Below are 15204 nucleotides of genomic sequence, written 5' to 3'. Positions count from 1 at the left end.
CGGTATGAATATTTAAGTGTTCATTGTTTTAGCATGAAATTTTAGAAGGATCATTTACTTAAGTCTTTAAACAATGCTGAATAGACTAGAAGTTCACTATACAAATGACATAACATTCATAGCGCATTTGAAATGAAAAGAAATGCTTTCACTACAAATACGCCGACTCTGATTGTACTGGTTGATTGATTTGCTATAGTGAGAATATTGGAATTGCGCCGAGTTTATGTCATTTTACAATAAAGATAATTTAGTTTGCAATTATTTTAACAATATTTAGGTGTATTTTCAAACTAACATGGAATAACATTAATATTCTTCGATTAAACTTTATATAGAAAGAGACAATCGGAGTTGGTTCCAACTGATTCTGGTTTCCTTTACTAGTAAAAAGAAACGATACTGATCAACCGTAAGTATTTGCATTTTGGTAATTGAATTTTAAAAAAAGCCTAGTTTTGCCTACGTATATGCAACTTTTATGCAGTTTTATGTCCGGTTTCTCACGTGGCAATATATTGTCCTTAGCTTTCGACGTTAAGTTATGGAAAGTTTCACCAAGTGATTCTCCTTTTCATCCTAAAAGAGCAGATAAGTGCATTTGTCATTTCTAAAGGAAGGATTATATTGAAGGTAGCATTCTATATAAAGTATCATGGTTAAACATAGGCACTAGTGTTGCGGAAATATATATGTATAGTGTAAGGATTAGTTTTCTCGAAAATGACATCAATTTTAGGCAATTATCAAATGTACGCGAAACTATAGGGTTGCTCAGAGGCGGACATAAGACGAGAAAATTGCACAAACTTAGCAACTTAACACAAATATGACCTACAAATACCTAAGCAAATACCAGATGCAATGCAACCTTCCGCATGGTCTAGTAGGATGACTTACGAGATGTATTGCTATGAGATAAACCAACTATAACGATGACCATATAGCAGGTAATGGCTTCTACTTATATTTCAGATGCTTGAGTGGATACAGCTGACCCTTACTATTGGAATGATTGGGTTGTTTTTGTACGTTTGGCTAACAACGAAGAACGATGTTAACGATGCGCCTAGGCCAGGTAAATGGCGTCATTTACCTCACAAATTATACAAAAATAGCCATTGTTGTTTCAAACGCAAAATCAAAATATAGATTTTAACTAGATCTGCAGGAACTTATTGTCACAATCCACGTGTACAGATTTATACTATTGCAATCACATATTTGTTTAAATTTATATTAATCAGTTGTACTTTCGTTACAGCTGTTAAATCGTTTTTGTCTCAAGACGTCCAGACAGACAACACAGGTAATTTCACAGCAGTTGGCTGAGTGGTAGCAATATCGCTATATGTCGTGCAAGGGCATTGTCGTAAATTGAACATGCTCTTCAGGAATGAATTCGGATTTTTTTCTGCCCTAGTAAGCTGTATTATATACGTCTTGCAGGTTCATGCACTCTTAAACATACGGTGAAATACTCGCAAGCACTTTAATATGTGGAATATTACGACAATGACCATGGAAGTTAACGATCAATCATGGAATTTATAGTCGTTATGTCTTAGCTTACATAGCTAATTTATTGAGGACTTAAATCTTGTGCGGTATTATACGAAAAACTAAAATTTTCCAATTAAGGCAAACAATCTTAAGACGCTTGTCTTCATATTTTTCAAATGATATATAATGATGAGTATATTCCTTGCAGGTCGAAATCAAGCAGTCACTAAAGCCGTTCAGACTGACAATGAAGGTTTGTGTTATAATATCATATAATACCGGTATAAGTGATCATGTTTGCGATAGCAAGCATGCAATAAGATTTTAACACCAATACCGACAGAGTAAAAAAGAATCAAGACAAACAAAGGTCATTATGTAAAATCAAAAGTATGTCCCGGTCGTGATTTCTTTGCATATGTACACAGTTATAATAGGACGAGATCGAATGGAAAATAGTATATATACGACTGTAAAGTTCACCTAGAATGCACCAGGATAAAAAACTATATATAACGTCCTACGTATTTAGCAAGGAAGCGTTATCTACAATCATATTATGTTTTTGATAATAAAAGATTACTTGCGACTCAGGTTATTAGAATGCGCGAAAGCAATCGCCTGCGGCTTCACTTCACATTTTTAGTTGTTCTATTCGTAGTGCAGTCTTACACAAGTCGTCACACTCGCATACACTATCATACAATAATATATTTGGTGGAATGGAGCTACCGATAACATAAGATTAATGCCGACCTAGTTAATCGGTTTTTCTGCCTGGAAAGGATAACTATATGGTAATGGACGGTTACATAATATTGAAAATGAATGTTCACTAAACACTTGACTTATAGACTAACAATCCAATATTTATCAAAAATCCCGATGCTTTGGACTTTATGACAGTAGCGGCAATTTATACAATCAGAGTGCGTCCGAATCGACGTCGTGTTAAACAGAATAAGCAGAATGACTTGAACAGTCGGACAGACAATTTCTCAAATTGTTACTCTTATAATATTGATATTTTATCAACTACATAGCACAGATCATTCTAATAACCTAAGTTATGGCAGTTTATTAGATTTTTTCCACCCCGGGGACACTTGAAGTGCACATCTTGTATGACACAAAGCTAGCTTAAATACATAAATTATATAAAGACGAATTTATTGATAATATATACTATTATTTTTCGTTTCGTAGAGCGTCTTTGTCTTAAAAGACGTTCTAAGCAGACTGTTCATTTTTAATAAAACGTTAGAAACCCCCTTACATTGTCTTGACCTCTGCTACAAAATATGGCCGCTTCGAAACTAGCCTAATGTCCAGGGTAAGTAGAAGCAATATACAACATATTACCAGTGTAATGTCGTAAAGGTATTATGATTCAACAAGCTCCTCGGAAAAAGTATGTCGTAGATAAGTGTATTTTATTCGCCTTGCCATGGTCCCGATTTTATTGCATATGCATACGATTATTCTAGGACGGAAGTTTTAATGAAAGAAAATAATAATGACAGCAGGGTTCATCGGTCTATACACAGCTTAATCCACAATTAAACTCAACAGTGGCCATACGATTGTATAATGTTTGTGTAATTATACAAGTTTTGTGTTTAGCTCACCTTAGCCGTAAGCTGTGGGTGAGCTATTAAGATCGATAAATGTCCGTCGTCCGTCGTCCATCGTCTATCGTCCGTCGTCCGTCCACTTTTAGTTTGTTAACACCCAAGTGGTCACATGTTTGCCTCAATTGTCACGAAACTTGGTCAGGATGTTTGTTCCAGTAATTACTCGGACGATATCGAATATGGGTCATCTGGGATGAAAAAATAGGTCACATGACCCCAAAATAGAAAAATATTGTTGACACATTAGAGGCTACTTTTACAGTCCAAATATCCTGGAAAGGTTGTTTCGTTGATTTCTCGATCAAGTTCGAATAAAGGTCATCTGGCGTCAAAACAAGGTCATAGAGCCCGAATATGAAAAAAAAAAACCTTGTTAACACTCTAAAGGTAACATTTTCGGCCCAAATATTCTGGAAATTTGTCAGAAATGTTGTACCGTTGATTTCTAGCTCAAGTTCAAATATGGGTCATCCGGGGTCAAAAACTAGATCAAAATGCCCAAATATGGAAAAACGTTGTTAACACTCTAGATCTAACATTTTCAGCCCAAATATGCTCGAAATTTGTCAGAAAGGTTGTTTTGATATTTTTTAAGTCAAGTTCGAATTTGGGTCACATGTTTTTGTTTTATTTTATTGTTTTAAAATCTTACCAAATTCAAACTTCAAGAGCTTATTCACAGTAAATTGTGATTTTTTTTATGACGAGTTATTTAAATCCAACCTAAATATTGAAAGAGTTATTGCCAATTGTATCTTTTAAACAAATACGTATTTGTCATGTTTTAACACGCCTGTTAAAAGAAACTGGACATATAATAGTTCCACTTATGGTGAATGGAAGGGCAGACAGGCACCATCCAGTATGTAGTCCGATAAATTACTTTTAAGCCTTTGTCCAATTTTGACCAAATTTGGTCAGAATATGTATGAACGTGTTTGATAATTAGCAAAATTTCTGTAGTTACCCGAGAGTTATTGCGCTTTAATTATAGAAATAACCTAAAATTGCTCTCGTCCTATCAATAACTTTTTAAGCATTCGTCCAATAAGCCCAAAGTTTGGTGAGAATGTTAATTGCCATTATACATCCGAGAAGCCAAATCCCTGTTATTGCCCTTTAATGATCAACAAGTCTATAGCACAATGTTTTACTCAGGTGAGCGATATAGGCCATCTTTTTTTTTTATTTCAACCTTTCTTACTTTTTCCTTGTAACATAAATGAAACTTCAGAGGCTTGGATGCGCAAATATAAATAAGATTACTTGCAACATAGACAATTCAAATGATTTAAAAGCAATACTAAATAAGAAACATTCAGAATAAGGCAAACATTCTTCAGGCATTTGCCTTTGTAGATCTTCACCATGTACGATAATGAGGGTTTTCCTTTCAGGTCGAAATCAAGCAGTCACTAAAGCCGTTCAGACAGAAAACGAAGGTACGTGTTATAAAATACAATAATAGAATCAAGAAAACGGACGCCACTATGTAACATAATTATTTCCGACACTTCTGATTCAGTTATACTGACGCCATAATTTAGAATTAAAAATATTTATGCAACTACGAAGAATCAAGAATATTTTCGCCACTATGAAAAATGAAGAATAATGACACAACTATGAAGCAACAATACTACAATAATACTGAAGCCAGTGAATTATATGAAGAATAATTACGCAGTTACGTAGAATAAGTAATAATGACGCTACTATGTAAAGTCGAGAGTACTGACGCCTCTCTGTAGAATAACGAATCCTACCGTAGCTATGTAGAATCAAGTATATTGACACTACTCTGTATAATCAAGAACAATAACGTCAATATGTAGCATCAGGAATATTGACGCCACTTTGTAGAATCATTAAAACTGATGCAACTATGTCGAAAAGCTTTTTCCAATTAGTAGTTGTCAACCTTTGTTAAAATTGTTTCTAAATCTTGTTTGTTACGTCCAGTATCAGACAAAACTATATGAACTATAAAAAGTCCATTTACCAAATCTTCATCAGCCATATGGAAAATCAGTTTGTGCGTAAAATGGGAATTATCTTGAATTGCCTTCAAATCCTGTTGAAATCAATGATTTTATTAAGGCGGAGGGTAAATTATTTTCAACTATTTTATGCTAGATTAAATGTTTGGTTTCGTATCATCTAAGTAATTTTCATATTTATGTCACGTCGGGTATAATTCACAATTAATTAAATTAAGATTTTTTTTTAAATGCGTTATGTGTGTAGTAAGGCTGATTTATTAATACTGAGTCCATTCATGTCACAATAATTGAACCATTCTTAAACCATGTTATACCAGTTGATGAAAATGTTCAATTTCTCTTTAATATTGGTTTCTTTTCAGGTCGAAATCAAGCAGTCTGTAAAGCCATTCAGACAGAAAATGAAGGTACGTGTTATATTCGGCTGTCTTTAAGCAAATAACCGGCAATAACTAAAAACTTCTGCCAAATGTCCAATGGAACTCGGTAATATTGCAATGTTACACCCGTGACGCTGTCACGACTTTTGCTTTGAGTTGTAGCGAGCTGCCGCCATGAGGGAGGAGAACTATTTTGCTAGACGTCGTATGAATTCAAATCTTTGTCGCCGCAATTGGACGGAAATGGCCTAAGGAATATAAGCTGTTTGAAAATGATCCGCGTCGATAGCTTCTCGTACAACTTACCATACGCTACGACATTCAATTGCTCATGATGTTTTATGATCCTGCTGACTTCAAGCTATTTCTACAACATTGCGAAAATCGGAGGCACAACGCGAACATAATACAACTTATTGCGACAACGTATGCCAAATGATTGGTGATCCAATACGATATTACTTTGCGTACTAGAATGTTTTTTAAATCGGGTTTGAGTCAACGAGAAAGACGATCCAAGCGAGTATACGCCTGTCGGCTTCGACTGTTTATGTTAAAATATATATTTATGAGACTGTATCGCACTTGTTCAGACGGGAAGGTTTTTCAATATTAAGCATTGATTTTCAACGCAGTTGATGGAGCTACTTAATTTGGAGGCACATATCATGTTGTAGTATTTAAATTCCGTTTTGTAAAGGATGGTTATTAAATCGAAGACTATTTTACCAAGTCGTACACATTACGTCTCAACTAACCGATTTATAACTTATAAACCCGCACCTTTAGACTTGTACGAACCCATAGTAATTTCAACTATATCGTACAAAAATCTCTATATATTCGTGCATTTCCAAAGATAATCTTGATTTTACGTAATATACTTGTATAAATCGCCCTAAATATCGTAGAGATAATGAACAATACCTCTTACACATTTTGGTCAACTGTTTTTCCTGACAATATGTGGTCTTTCTTTCGGTAGTATCTGTCGAGTTATCGCGCTTTATATCGCGGCATGGCAGGAGAATGTCACACGAGGTGTGACACGAGTAGTAGGGATAATTAACTTTAAAGATACGATCGATTATGAAAACAAAACTAACAGCGACAACCTTTCAATACTTATGTTAAAATTACATAAACAAACTCAGTAGCAAAAAGTTTAAACATAAACCCGGTTAAATGGCACTGGGTAAACGCCAAAGACATAGACACACAAATTTGCAAGAATAACTTTTGGTCGGTAAGTCGCCGATCTGTTAACTACCTTTTCTTAAGTGTCGTTTAAAAATTGTCCGATTATCGAAGACTTCTTAAGACTGATATCTTTCTTAATTGTATCGATCTTGGCAAAAATATTACAAATATTTAAGTAAACTTTATCAGCGTTTAGCGGGATTCATCTTATTATACTACTAAGCTTCTTTCAGTAGCTTAGAAGTCAAAGTAATTTAAATAAATATGAAATGCCTTCAATTTGTCCAATAAACAAATTCACTTTGAAGAATATATATATTAATACAATATTAAGGTATGATGCATCACCGGTAACGCATAATGTATCAAAGGCCACATTTGCATACACACAAATGATTAAAAACGAGTTTCTATTTACATATAAAGGCGTATTTTCTAATTGTATTTACCTGTCGTGTTGTCTGCATAATATTGGCTGTGCAACGGTCTTCAAGTGGTTGCCGAGGTTTGCCTCGTAATGTGCCTTCTACTGGGGAGGAATATTATTTCTTAGAAAGGAAAACTATTACTATTAAGTGTATCTATAAAACGTGTTACACAAAAATGTATATAATAGTAACCTAGGATTTCCTCGCATGTGATTCTTTATTGTTTTAGCGACTGCAGTGGTGAATGGTACTGATGACGAGTCAAAAGTGAGTAAATATGGTTGCTTTATTAATTTATACAATTCCATTCTAACTACCATAAAATTGTTTAAAATAACGTGTCTGAGTTCCCCTAACGACCCATAACCAATCGTCGGATACCCCCGAAAGTCTATTACGTATTCCTAAAAAATGCAAATGGAATAAAGTACCAGGGTTGTGGACGATGTTCACAATCACATACAGATCACAAAGGTTGCAAAACGGATGAATCCAACATATGGCGCAAGAGGGGGCGTACCTAAGGGTGAGAAACTTTTTGAATGCATATGTACGTCCAATAGGCTAAATGCTTTATGAAAATAGGTATATGACATATTCATCTATGCAACGTGTCATGAAGAATGTATATTAAATGTTTCTTACATATGTTAGGATCTCTTCGTGGACCCTAATATGACAGATAATCTGCAAGACAAACATGAAGCAACACTGATCACAGGAGGATATTCCGCTTTGCAGAGAAAGATCATCTCAGAGTTGAATCTTTGGCAAAATATAGTGATACGGTTTGCTATCATTGGTGAATCAGGATCAGGCAATTCGTCCTTTATAAATGCAATGCTTGGAATTACTTCGGACGATCCTGATGCGGCAAAGGTAGGCTGTAATGATTGCACGCCTGTTTGCCAAGAATTTCGACACCCCCGTAAAAAGACATTATCGTTTACTCGTCTTCCTGGTGTAGGAACCCCAAACTTTCCGAAAGAATCTTACCTTAAAGCTGTGCAATTTGAGAGTTACCACTATTTTATATTTATAACACAGTGTCGGTTTAAAGAAAATGACCTATGGCTGGTAAAAGAAATTGAAAAACGTGAAAAACATTTTTATTTTGTTAAAACCAAAATAGACAAAATCGCCCACCGACGTTCACATAATCCAGAGAAGCTGCTCCAGGAAATTCGAACTAAAACAGGAGAACAATTGATATCAGTAAATGTTAGCCCAAACAATGTTTTCCTGATCGACAACTACGATACAAGACTATTTGACTTTACAAATATGATGGAAAGACTCATGGTCGACGCACCGTCACTTGTTAAGCAATCATTGATATTTTCGATATCGGCAGCAAGTCCAAACATACTCCAGGAAAAGGTAGCTGCTCTTCGTTCACGAATAATATATCAGGCAATTATTGCTTCCATAGGCTCGCTTGCGATTCCGGGAGTTGAATTAGCTTATGAAGTTGGAATACTCATGAAGGAGGTGAGTTTTTACAAGTCACAATTGGGAACTGATAAGAACACAATGCAACAGCTTGCAATGAAGATGGGCATTAGCGTGTCGAATTTGTACTACCGCGTCGGTATGACTTCGCACATTCTCTTAGCGTCAAAGGATAACTTTCTTAAAATGTGTACTGAGATTGCTGTATCTAAAGCCACAGAGAGTTTGCTTAAATGGGCTGCCCCTACTTACGGACATCTTATATCTGCAGCTGCTAGCTTTCTTTTTTGTTACTATACACTAAACCGATTGCTGAATGTGTGCGAAGAAGAGGCTATGGACGTGAACGAAAAATTCGAAATGTGGATGGTAGAACGTATCCCCGACGAGTGGCTTTAATAGGATTCAGAATGACAAACACACACTTGTACAATGTATCGTGTTTATAAGTTCACCAGTTTGTGTTTACAAATGGCTGCATTGTTAAATTTATTATATCACAATATTGTCAAGCAGAATAAATATCCAGCAGAAAAATACATTTTAACGATCAATCAATTTATTCATGAATGTGTCCGACTTTTAGTTACTACGCATCATTTATCGCTTTAATATTTCAATGTGTTTGTGTGCATTAATGTTGTTTCATCGTTGTGGTGGTAATTATTTGTAATAAACACTTTTGTGTTCCATGTGTTGCCAGTTGATGCGTTGAAACCTATGGACATCATTTTAACCTCGTTATGGTACATCTTGTCAACCAAATATTCACCATCGTTCAAAACATCATTGATTTAATTCATACGGATGCAGTTATAGATAAGTTAAAGTTATGACAAATGGTTCAGAAATAATTAGTTTGTCAGTGGGAAAAAAAGGTTTAAAAAACAAAAAGGGTTGTTTCTGATATTAATTTATTCAGAGGAAGAACCTAACACAAGCTTCTGTGATCATAATAGATGGACCGTTTTGACATTTGTTATAGTTTTGGCCCAGAATCAGCTGATTTTGATAGCAATGCCTTTAATTCAGTCATGTAACATTACTCACATTAGAACAGATCTCCATTTATTGGATAACTGCCGAAAATTTGATTTTTTCTTAAAGCGTTAGTAGCGCTGCGATCTGATATTCTGTCACTAGTCTTGTACCACTGGTTTCCAGACATTTACATAAACATTGGCTCATTCCAAGACAAAAAAAATGTCAAAACGTCAATCTGTGAGAGTGCAGCTTTAAATAGCGGACTCTGTTAGGTGGTACTTTGTCTATAGTGTAGCTGTTTTTATTTTTGTCCTTCAGGGCCTGGTATATCTTGAAACAAATATGAAACCGATAAAGCCAGTACCAGGGGGTGATTTAATTTTTTGACTGCGATACCTTGCTCTGGTCGCAGAGCTCACTTGTTAAACAATACGCTTTGGTTTTCTTTGGCACCTTTCAAAAGGGTATTCCTTTTCTTGAATTATGGTTATTGTTGTTCTTTAGTACAAACTCAACTCAACATATCTTTATATCCACCACACGTGATATTCATATTATATAAATATGTACAAATGAATTAATAATATAAATGACAATACTGTACACAATAAGCAGATTAGCGATTTACGTCGGCAATGAATACAATTCTACAATGAAAGAATTGTGATGTCGCATACATTGTTTAAAAACACTTAGCTTTATGTTTAAGACATTCAGACACGTATATATAAATATAAGGGATCGCATCAAGAACTGTATGCGAGTGCTGTTCTGCGACGTCAGCGATAAAACACCACCTATCTTGTTCGTGTATACTGCATTCATATACGCTGTGTATAAATCACATCTCGTCTATTTTCTTATAACTCGGCTTGCAACGTCCAAGTTGTATGTTAATTCACTTGGCAATGCCACGGCAATGCGAGAAGTGAAAAAGCTTTGTTCGAACTACTTATCTTGATGTATAAGTTAAAATTCCCTTGTGCCGTTTAGCTATCATCATGGGTTGTTTCAAAAGCCGGTCTAGATGGTAATTTACACCAAATGATAAATGCCTGATTTCCTTTAATAAACACATGACATTGAATCAAATGATGGTTATAAAATCTCAGACAATTGCCTACCATCCACGTTCATCCAATTTTATTTTTCTCATTTGAGAAATGCACTTTTTATGAAACCTCGTTTACTGTTTAGTACACAAGTGGAACTGTCTCCCCATATAAGGTGTTGGGTGTCGTGAAGCACAAGGAATCAGTGATATCTTGCATGCAATTGGTCGATTGACTATATAATATATAGGGAATTTATTTAGTAGTCTGTAACCTTAGGACGACTCAGAGAGACGTTTATATGAAGGTAAGCGTAAGATATATTTTTGTATGATATATCGTGTATGCATCAATATCAATATGTATATTAATGCATGTATACATATATATTTAATATTTTAAGAAAAACCAATGCCGCGCAAGTAATTCCATAATTATACTTAAGTGGTAATGCTTTATATAGAACTACAGACACAAAAAATGTACTATGACAAATTTCCTATAACTTTAGACATTGCTCGAACAATTTCGAAATATTGTAATAGAAATACCTGTCTTGGGTTAAAAACAGTAACTAGCCCATCCCGTCAATTGTTAATCAAGGTTTCTCAAATTTCTCTGGTCAAAGAGTTGACATGCGTCGGACCTATTTGACGACTTGTATTTAAATATTAATCGTACCTTTTTGGTAACACTGGGCACATGCCTTCTTTTTTCTTATAAAACAGACTGGATAACATGACATCTAGATAAACACAGCGACCAGTTGTCCTAGCAAGACCTCTTGCATGAATTAGAAAACAATTTCTTTTTCTACTTGAATCGATGGAAAACAAAGCTGTAGACATAGCTGTTGTTTGCAAATCGGGTGCTGGAAAGTCGACGATTAATGCTTCTTTGGGAGTAACAAGTGATATTTGCGCTGCTGCCGTTGGTTGTGACTCAACATGTTGGGATAACAATGCTCATTATTTTCCCTTTAAAACCCGCATTTCCAGCTGGGAATCAACCTGCATTTGTTTGCTCTCGTTCCCAAAAGGCACTTTCAGCCAGATGGTTAGTATGCGAAGATATGACTTATTCATGTTCACAACCAGTTATCGTCTGAGGTAAAAATGACATTTAGTTGGACAGAAAGGTTCAAGGTAACAACACACCCTTGAACTTTGTACAAACACATTGACGTTACTGCAAACAAGCAAGGGCATCCAAAAACACCAAAGGCTGCTCATTTTATATTAGAAAACAAAACCAAAGCAGAGAAATGACATTTATCTTGACGATCTATTTTGATATACAGTAACGAGACATTGAAATATTTTCGAAGGTTGAAGAGGACGTTAAATAACAAGGCATTCACTATAAAGCTACAGAAACTTCCACGTCATTGTTCGGCTGTTCAGGTATTCAAGAAATGGTGATAAATAAATGTATGAATTTTATCAACATTTTTTAACCTGTCCACCAAGTTGGTGCCATTTAATGGTTTCACGCACTGTAACATGATTTATGCGACTCATCCTGTAACTGTTTAGGGTTTTAACGTGATTTTCGGATCAGTTTCGGTTCAAAGAATGTACTAAAATAAAATTTCATAAACTAGAATAAAATATTGATTGAACAAATACAACTAAACGGATTTATTTTCAAAATGTTAATTAATACATGAAGAAGTTCTATGAAGTAATAAACATATACATCTAAAAGCAACAAATCCCACCATGAAGCCACAACTTGTCATTTTTGGTCGACATAACTGTTACAATGAAATCGCTACATGTATAATTATAAAACTCAAAGTGAGTACTTCTCGCTGAGCTTCGACCTCGGCGCTTGGTGGTTTTAATCGTGTATTGGTTGTTTTACGGTGTGCGTGTCAGTGGTGTTATTTAACACCGGGGTTTAAACTAAAAGGCGGCTTCTTTTTCCTACGCTGTCCCGCAGCGATTTATTCAGATGATTTCTACCCATTCTTTCGTCTGTACGTTGTATTTGGCGAGAATGTAGCAGAGAATCTTCTTGCATACCGGACGTGTGTATTTTACATACCCTATGTAAGATGACTCACGCGCAACAACGCACCACTTCTTATTTCATTTATTGTATGGTTTATGAACAATATATTATGCCATTTCAATAAAGCGCAATCAAATATTTATGTTTGCTAGACTTTTAATTAAAATTGAACATAAATAATCGTAAAAAACGTTATTGTAGTTATTCAAAATAATTGCGCTCTATGACATCAGCAAACAACTTTTTGGAGTAATTGTACAAAAGTCCGATTTCAACGTCATTTTTTCCACAAATTGATAAATTTAAATAGGCAAGTCAAAAACCGCCTCGTTACCGGGTTACGCACGTGCCCTCGGGTCGGATTTTTCTATCCGTACCGGAAACACATGATAGATACTTATAGTCTCGATTACTCTCCAAAGTATATCGTTGATACTGCCAATCATTGCCGCATTGTTTGAATAAAATTTCGGATGAACATTTTCATACTGGTGAGGGGAGGTTTTTTTTATATAACCAATAAAACTCCGTTTGGATATGATACTCAAATGTTGTGTATTTAATTGCCTTTGCTACCTCTACGTCGACTGGTTATAGCTGTTTTATTGGGCTGATGGAAGCAAGTTTACTAGTATGCGTGTATGATGCTTCGGAATTGATGTTTCATACAGACATACATCCATGCTTAATTGAAATGAAAACGTGAAAACATTTTTTTGCGTTTCTAATGAATATATAATAGTTCGCTGCAAAATTGGTAAAATTGTTATTGTTCATATCTTATTGAAGACAGGCATAAAAACCAACACTCAAAGAAAAATCCTGCGATAAGCGACATGCATTTTATCGGTACGTGATACCTCCGTTTCACCAACTGCCGGCACATCGTCTATTGGCATGGCAACATCAGTCTAACTTTCTACATCATTCTTGCTTTGACGTAATCCCTGTACTAAATTTTCTAAGCGATGCAACAGGAATACTAAAAAAACCCTTTCAACGGTTGCATTTATAGCAAGCGCGCGAATTAAACAGACAGATCGTGCTATTTTGATATTGGGAAAGTTGCAGATTGTCTAGAAAGACAAATGCAAAAAGTTAAATGAGCTTGAGACTTGCGGATTTAGTCTTGTATTTTTCAATCGGTTTGTTACACAATATACATGTTTAAATACTAGTTATTGTTTTATTAATGTAGTTTGTACTTAGCAATCATTTAGATAAGGGTCTGCATTGCTCACCGAATAACTAACAAAGAGAAGTTTAACTAAATAATTGACAGTATTATTAATCAAGTCAAGTCATGGCCTTGACCCTTGATACATGTATGTTGTATGTAGCATTATACAGTGGCCTTCACCCAAATTTGTTCCAAATTATGTCCCTTAATGAGCTATACTGATAACTTATCAACATCGTTCTCTTTTTATAGATACAGCAGTGAAATTTGGACCAGGAGTGCATTTTTGAAAACAAATATCAATGTTGTTCTCGGATGAGCGATACTGTAACCTTATGAACTACGATTTTATTGTTTAAGATGCAGCAAGGAAGGACCATGTGTACAGTTTTGAAAACAAATGTTAATGTTGTGCTCTGATGACCGTAACAAATCCAATATTTGACAATACTCGACTATAGTTTGATCCCTAGTTGCATCTCCATACACGAATAAACTTATTTATTATCATACAAAAACAAATGTTAAAAACTTTCACTCAGTTTAGCGATTTAGAGCCATCATGACCCTCTTGTTAATCAAGTTACATATGCTTAGTGGAGTTAAAAAGTTTAAGCATTCCCCTCGAAAAACATAATGCAAAATGGATTGTTTGGGTTTCTATTTGTTAAACTGTTTAGTGTTGGTTATATAACTTAATATTTTACTGTACTTGTATTTACGAAATACTTGAAGAAAATAGCAAATATTCGAAAATAGTTTTCGTAGAAGTTCATAATCCAGTGTGGACATAACACACAGTTTATGAAGTCACATTTGGTTGTTGGTTGTTCCTTTTTGAACTAGAATCTTATTATTTGATGTTCAGATGTTTGTTATTGGGATCACACTGTTACGGTAAGATTCCAATTGAAATTTGCATTTTAAAACCATAACTATGCATCGTATACCGTATTGTCCAGTGCTATTGTTATTGCAGAGAAACTTGTCTCCAAGTAACGCTCACTATTTTTCGAATGGATTAGGTATCAATGGCACACCATTATTATAAGTATAAATATTCTAAATCCAGAATAAAGTAACTAACAATCAATGCGTGAAAGATGGTGGAGCAAAGAGTGCGAATCACAGTTGCCACAATTGCGGTTGGGTGTATTTTAAAGGTGGCGGTCTGTCTACAATCAGATACCCCAGCTAGTCTATTACAGTCTATTCCATGTCAGGTACCTCAGCTATTCTATTACAATCTGCTCTACCATAAGGTAACTCGGCTTATCTATAGCAGTCTGATCCACAATCAGGTACCTCAGCTATTCGATAACAGTCTGCTCCACCATCAGGTACCTCAGCTATTCGATTACAGTCTGATCCA

At 35.1% G+C, this 15204-nt stretch overlaps 1 protein-coding gene across 2 annotated transcripts; it reads left to right on the top strand.

Annotated features, from left to right (window-relative positions):
* The first annotated feature begins 281 nt into the window (after window positions 1-281).
* On the top strand, window positions 282-9168 carry LOC128227860 (interferon-inducible GTPase 1-like). 2 transcript variants are annotated; one of them, XM_052938762.1, is made up of 8 exons: window positions 282-412; window positions 976-1078; window positions 1265-1309; window positions 1712-1756; window positions 4535-4579; window positions 5503-5547; window positions 7378-7415; window positions 7803-9168. In XM_052938762.1, exons 2-8 carry the CDS (start codon window positions 976-978, stop codon window positions 8997-8999), a joined length of 1518 nt encoding a protein of 505 aa, XP_052794722.1. In that variant the 5' UTR covers window positions 282-412; the 3' UTR covers window positions 9000-9168. The 2 variants fall into 2 exon arrangements, with proteins under 2 accessions (XP_052794722.1, XP_052794723.1); XM_052938763.1 differs by lacking the exon at window positions 1712-1756.
* The last annotated feature ends 6036 nt before the right edge of the window (window positions 9169-15204 follow it).

This window comes from Mya arenaria, chromosome 3 (genome assembly GCF_026914265.1).
Source record: "Mya arenaria isolate MELC-2E11 chromosome 3, ASM2691426v1".
Classification (NCBI taxonomy): Eukaryota; Metazoa; Mollusca; class Bivalvia; order Myida; family Myidae; genus Mya; species Mya arenaria.
Note: the sequence above shows the minus strand (reverse complement) of the source record. Positions and strands in the feature narration are given on the sequence as shown.

Bases quoted from the DNA above. Each gene is read 5' to 3' on its own strand.
- LOC128227860 (XM_052938762.1), top strand. From the start codon at position 976: ATGCTTGAGTGGATACAGCTGACCCTTACTATTGGAATGATTGGGTTG. The intron at 1,079-1,264 runs GTAAATGGCGTC...CTTTCGTTACAG, and splicing joins TAACGATGCGCCTAGGCCAG to CTGTTAAATCGTTTTTGTCT. The intron at 5,548-7,377 runs GTACGTGTTATA...TTATTGTTTTAG, and splicing joins CATTCAGACAGAAAATGAAG to CGACTGCAGTGGTGAATGGT.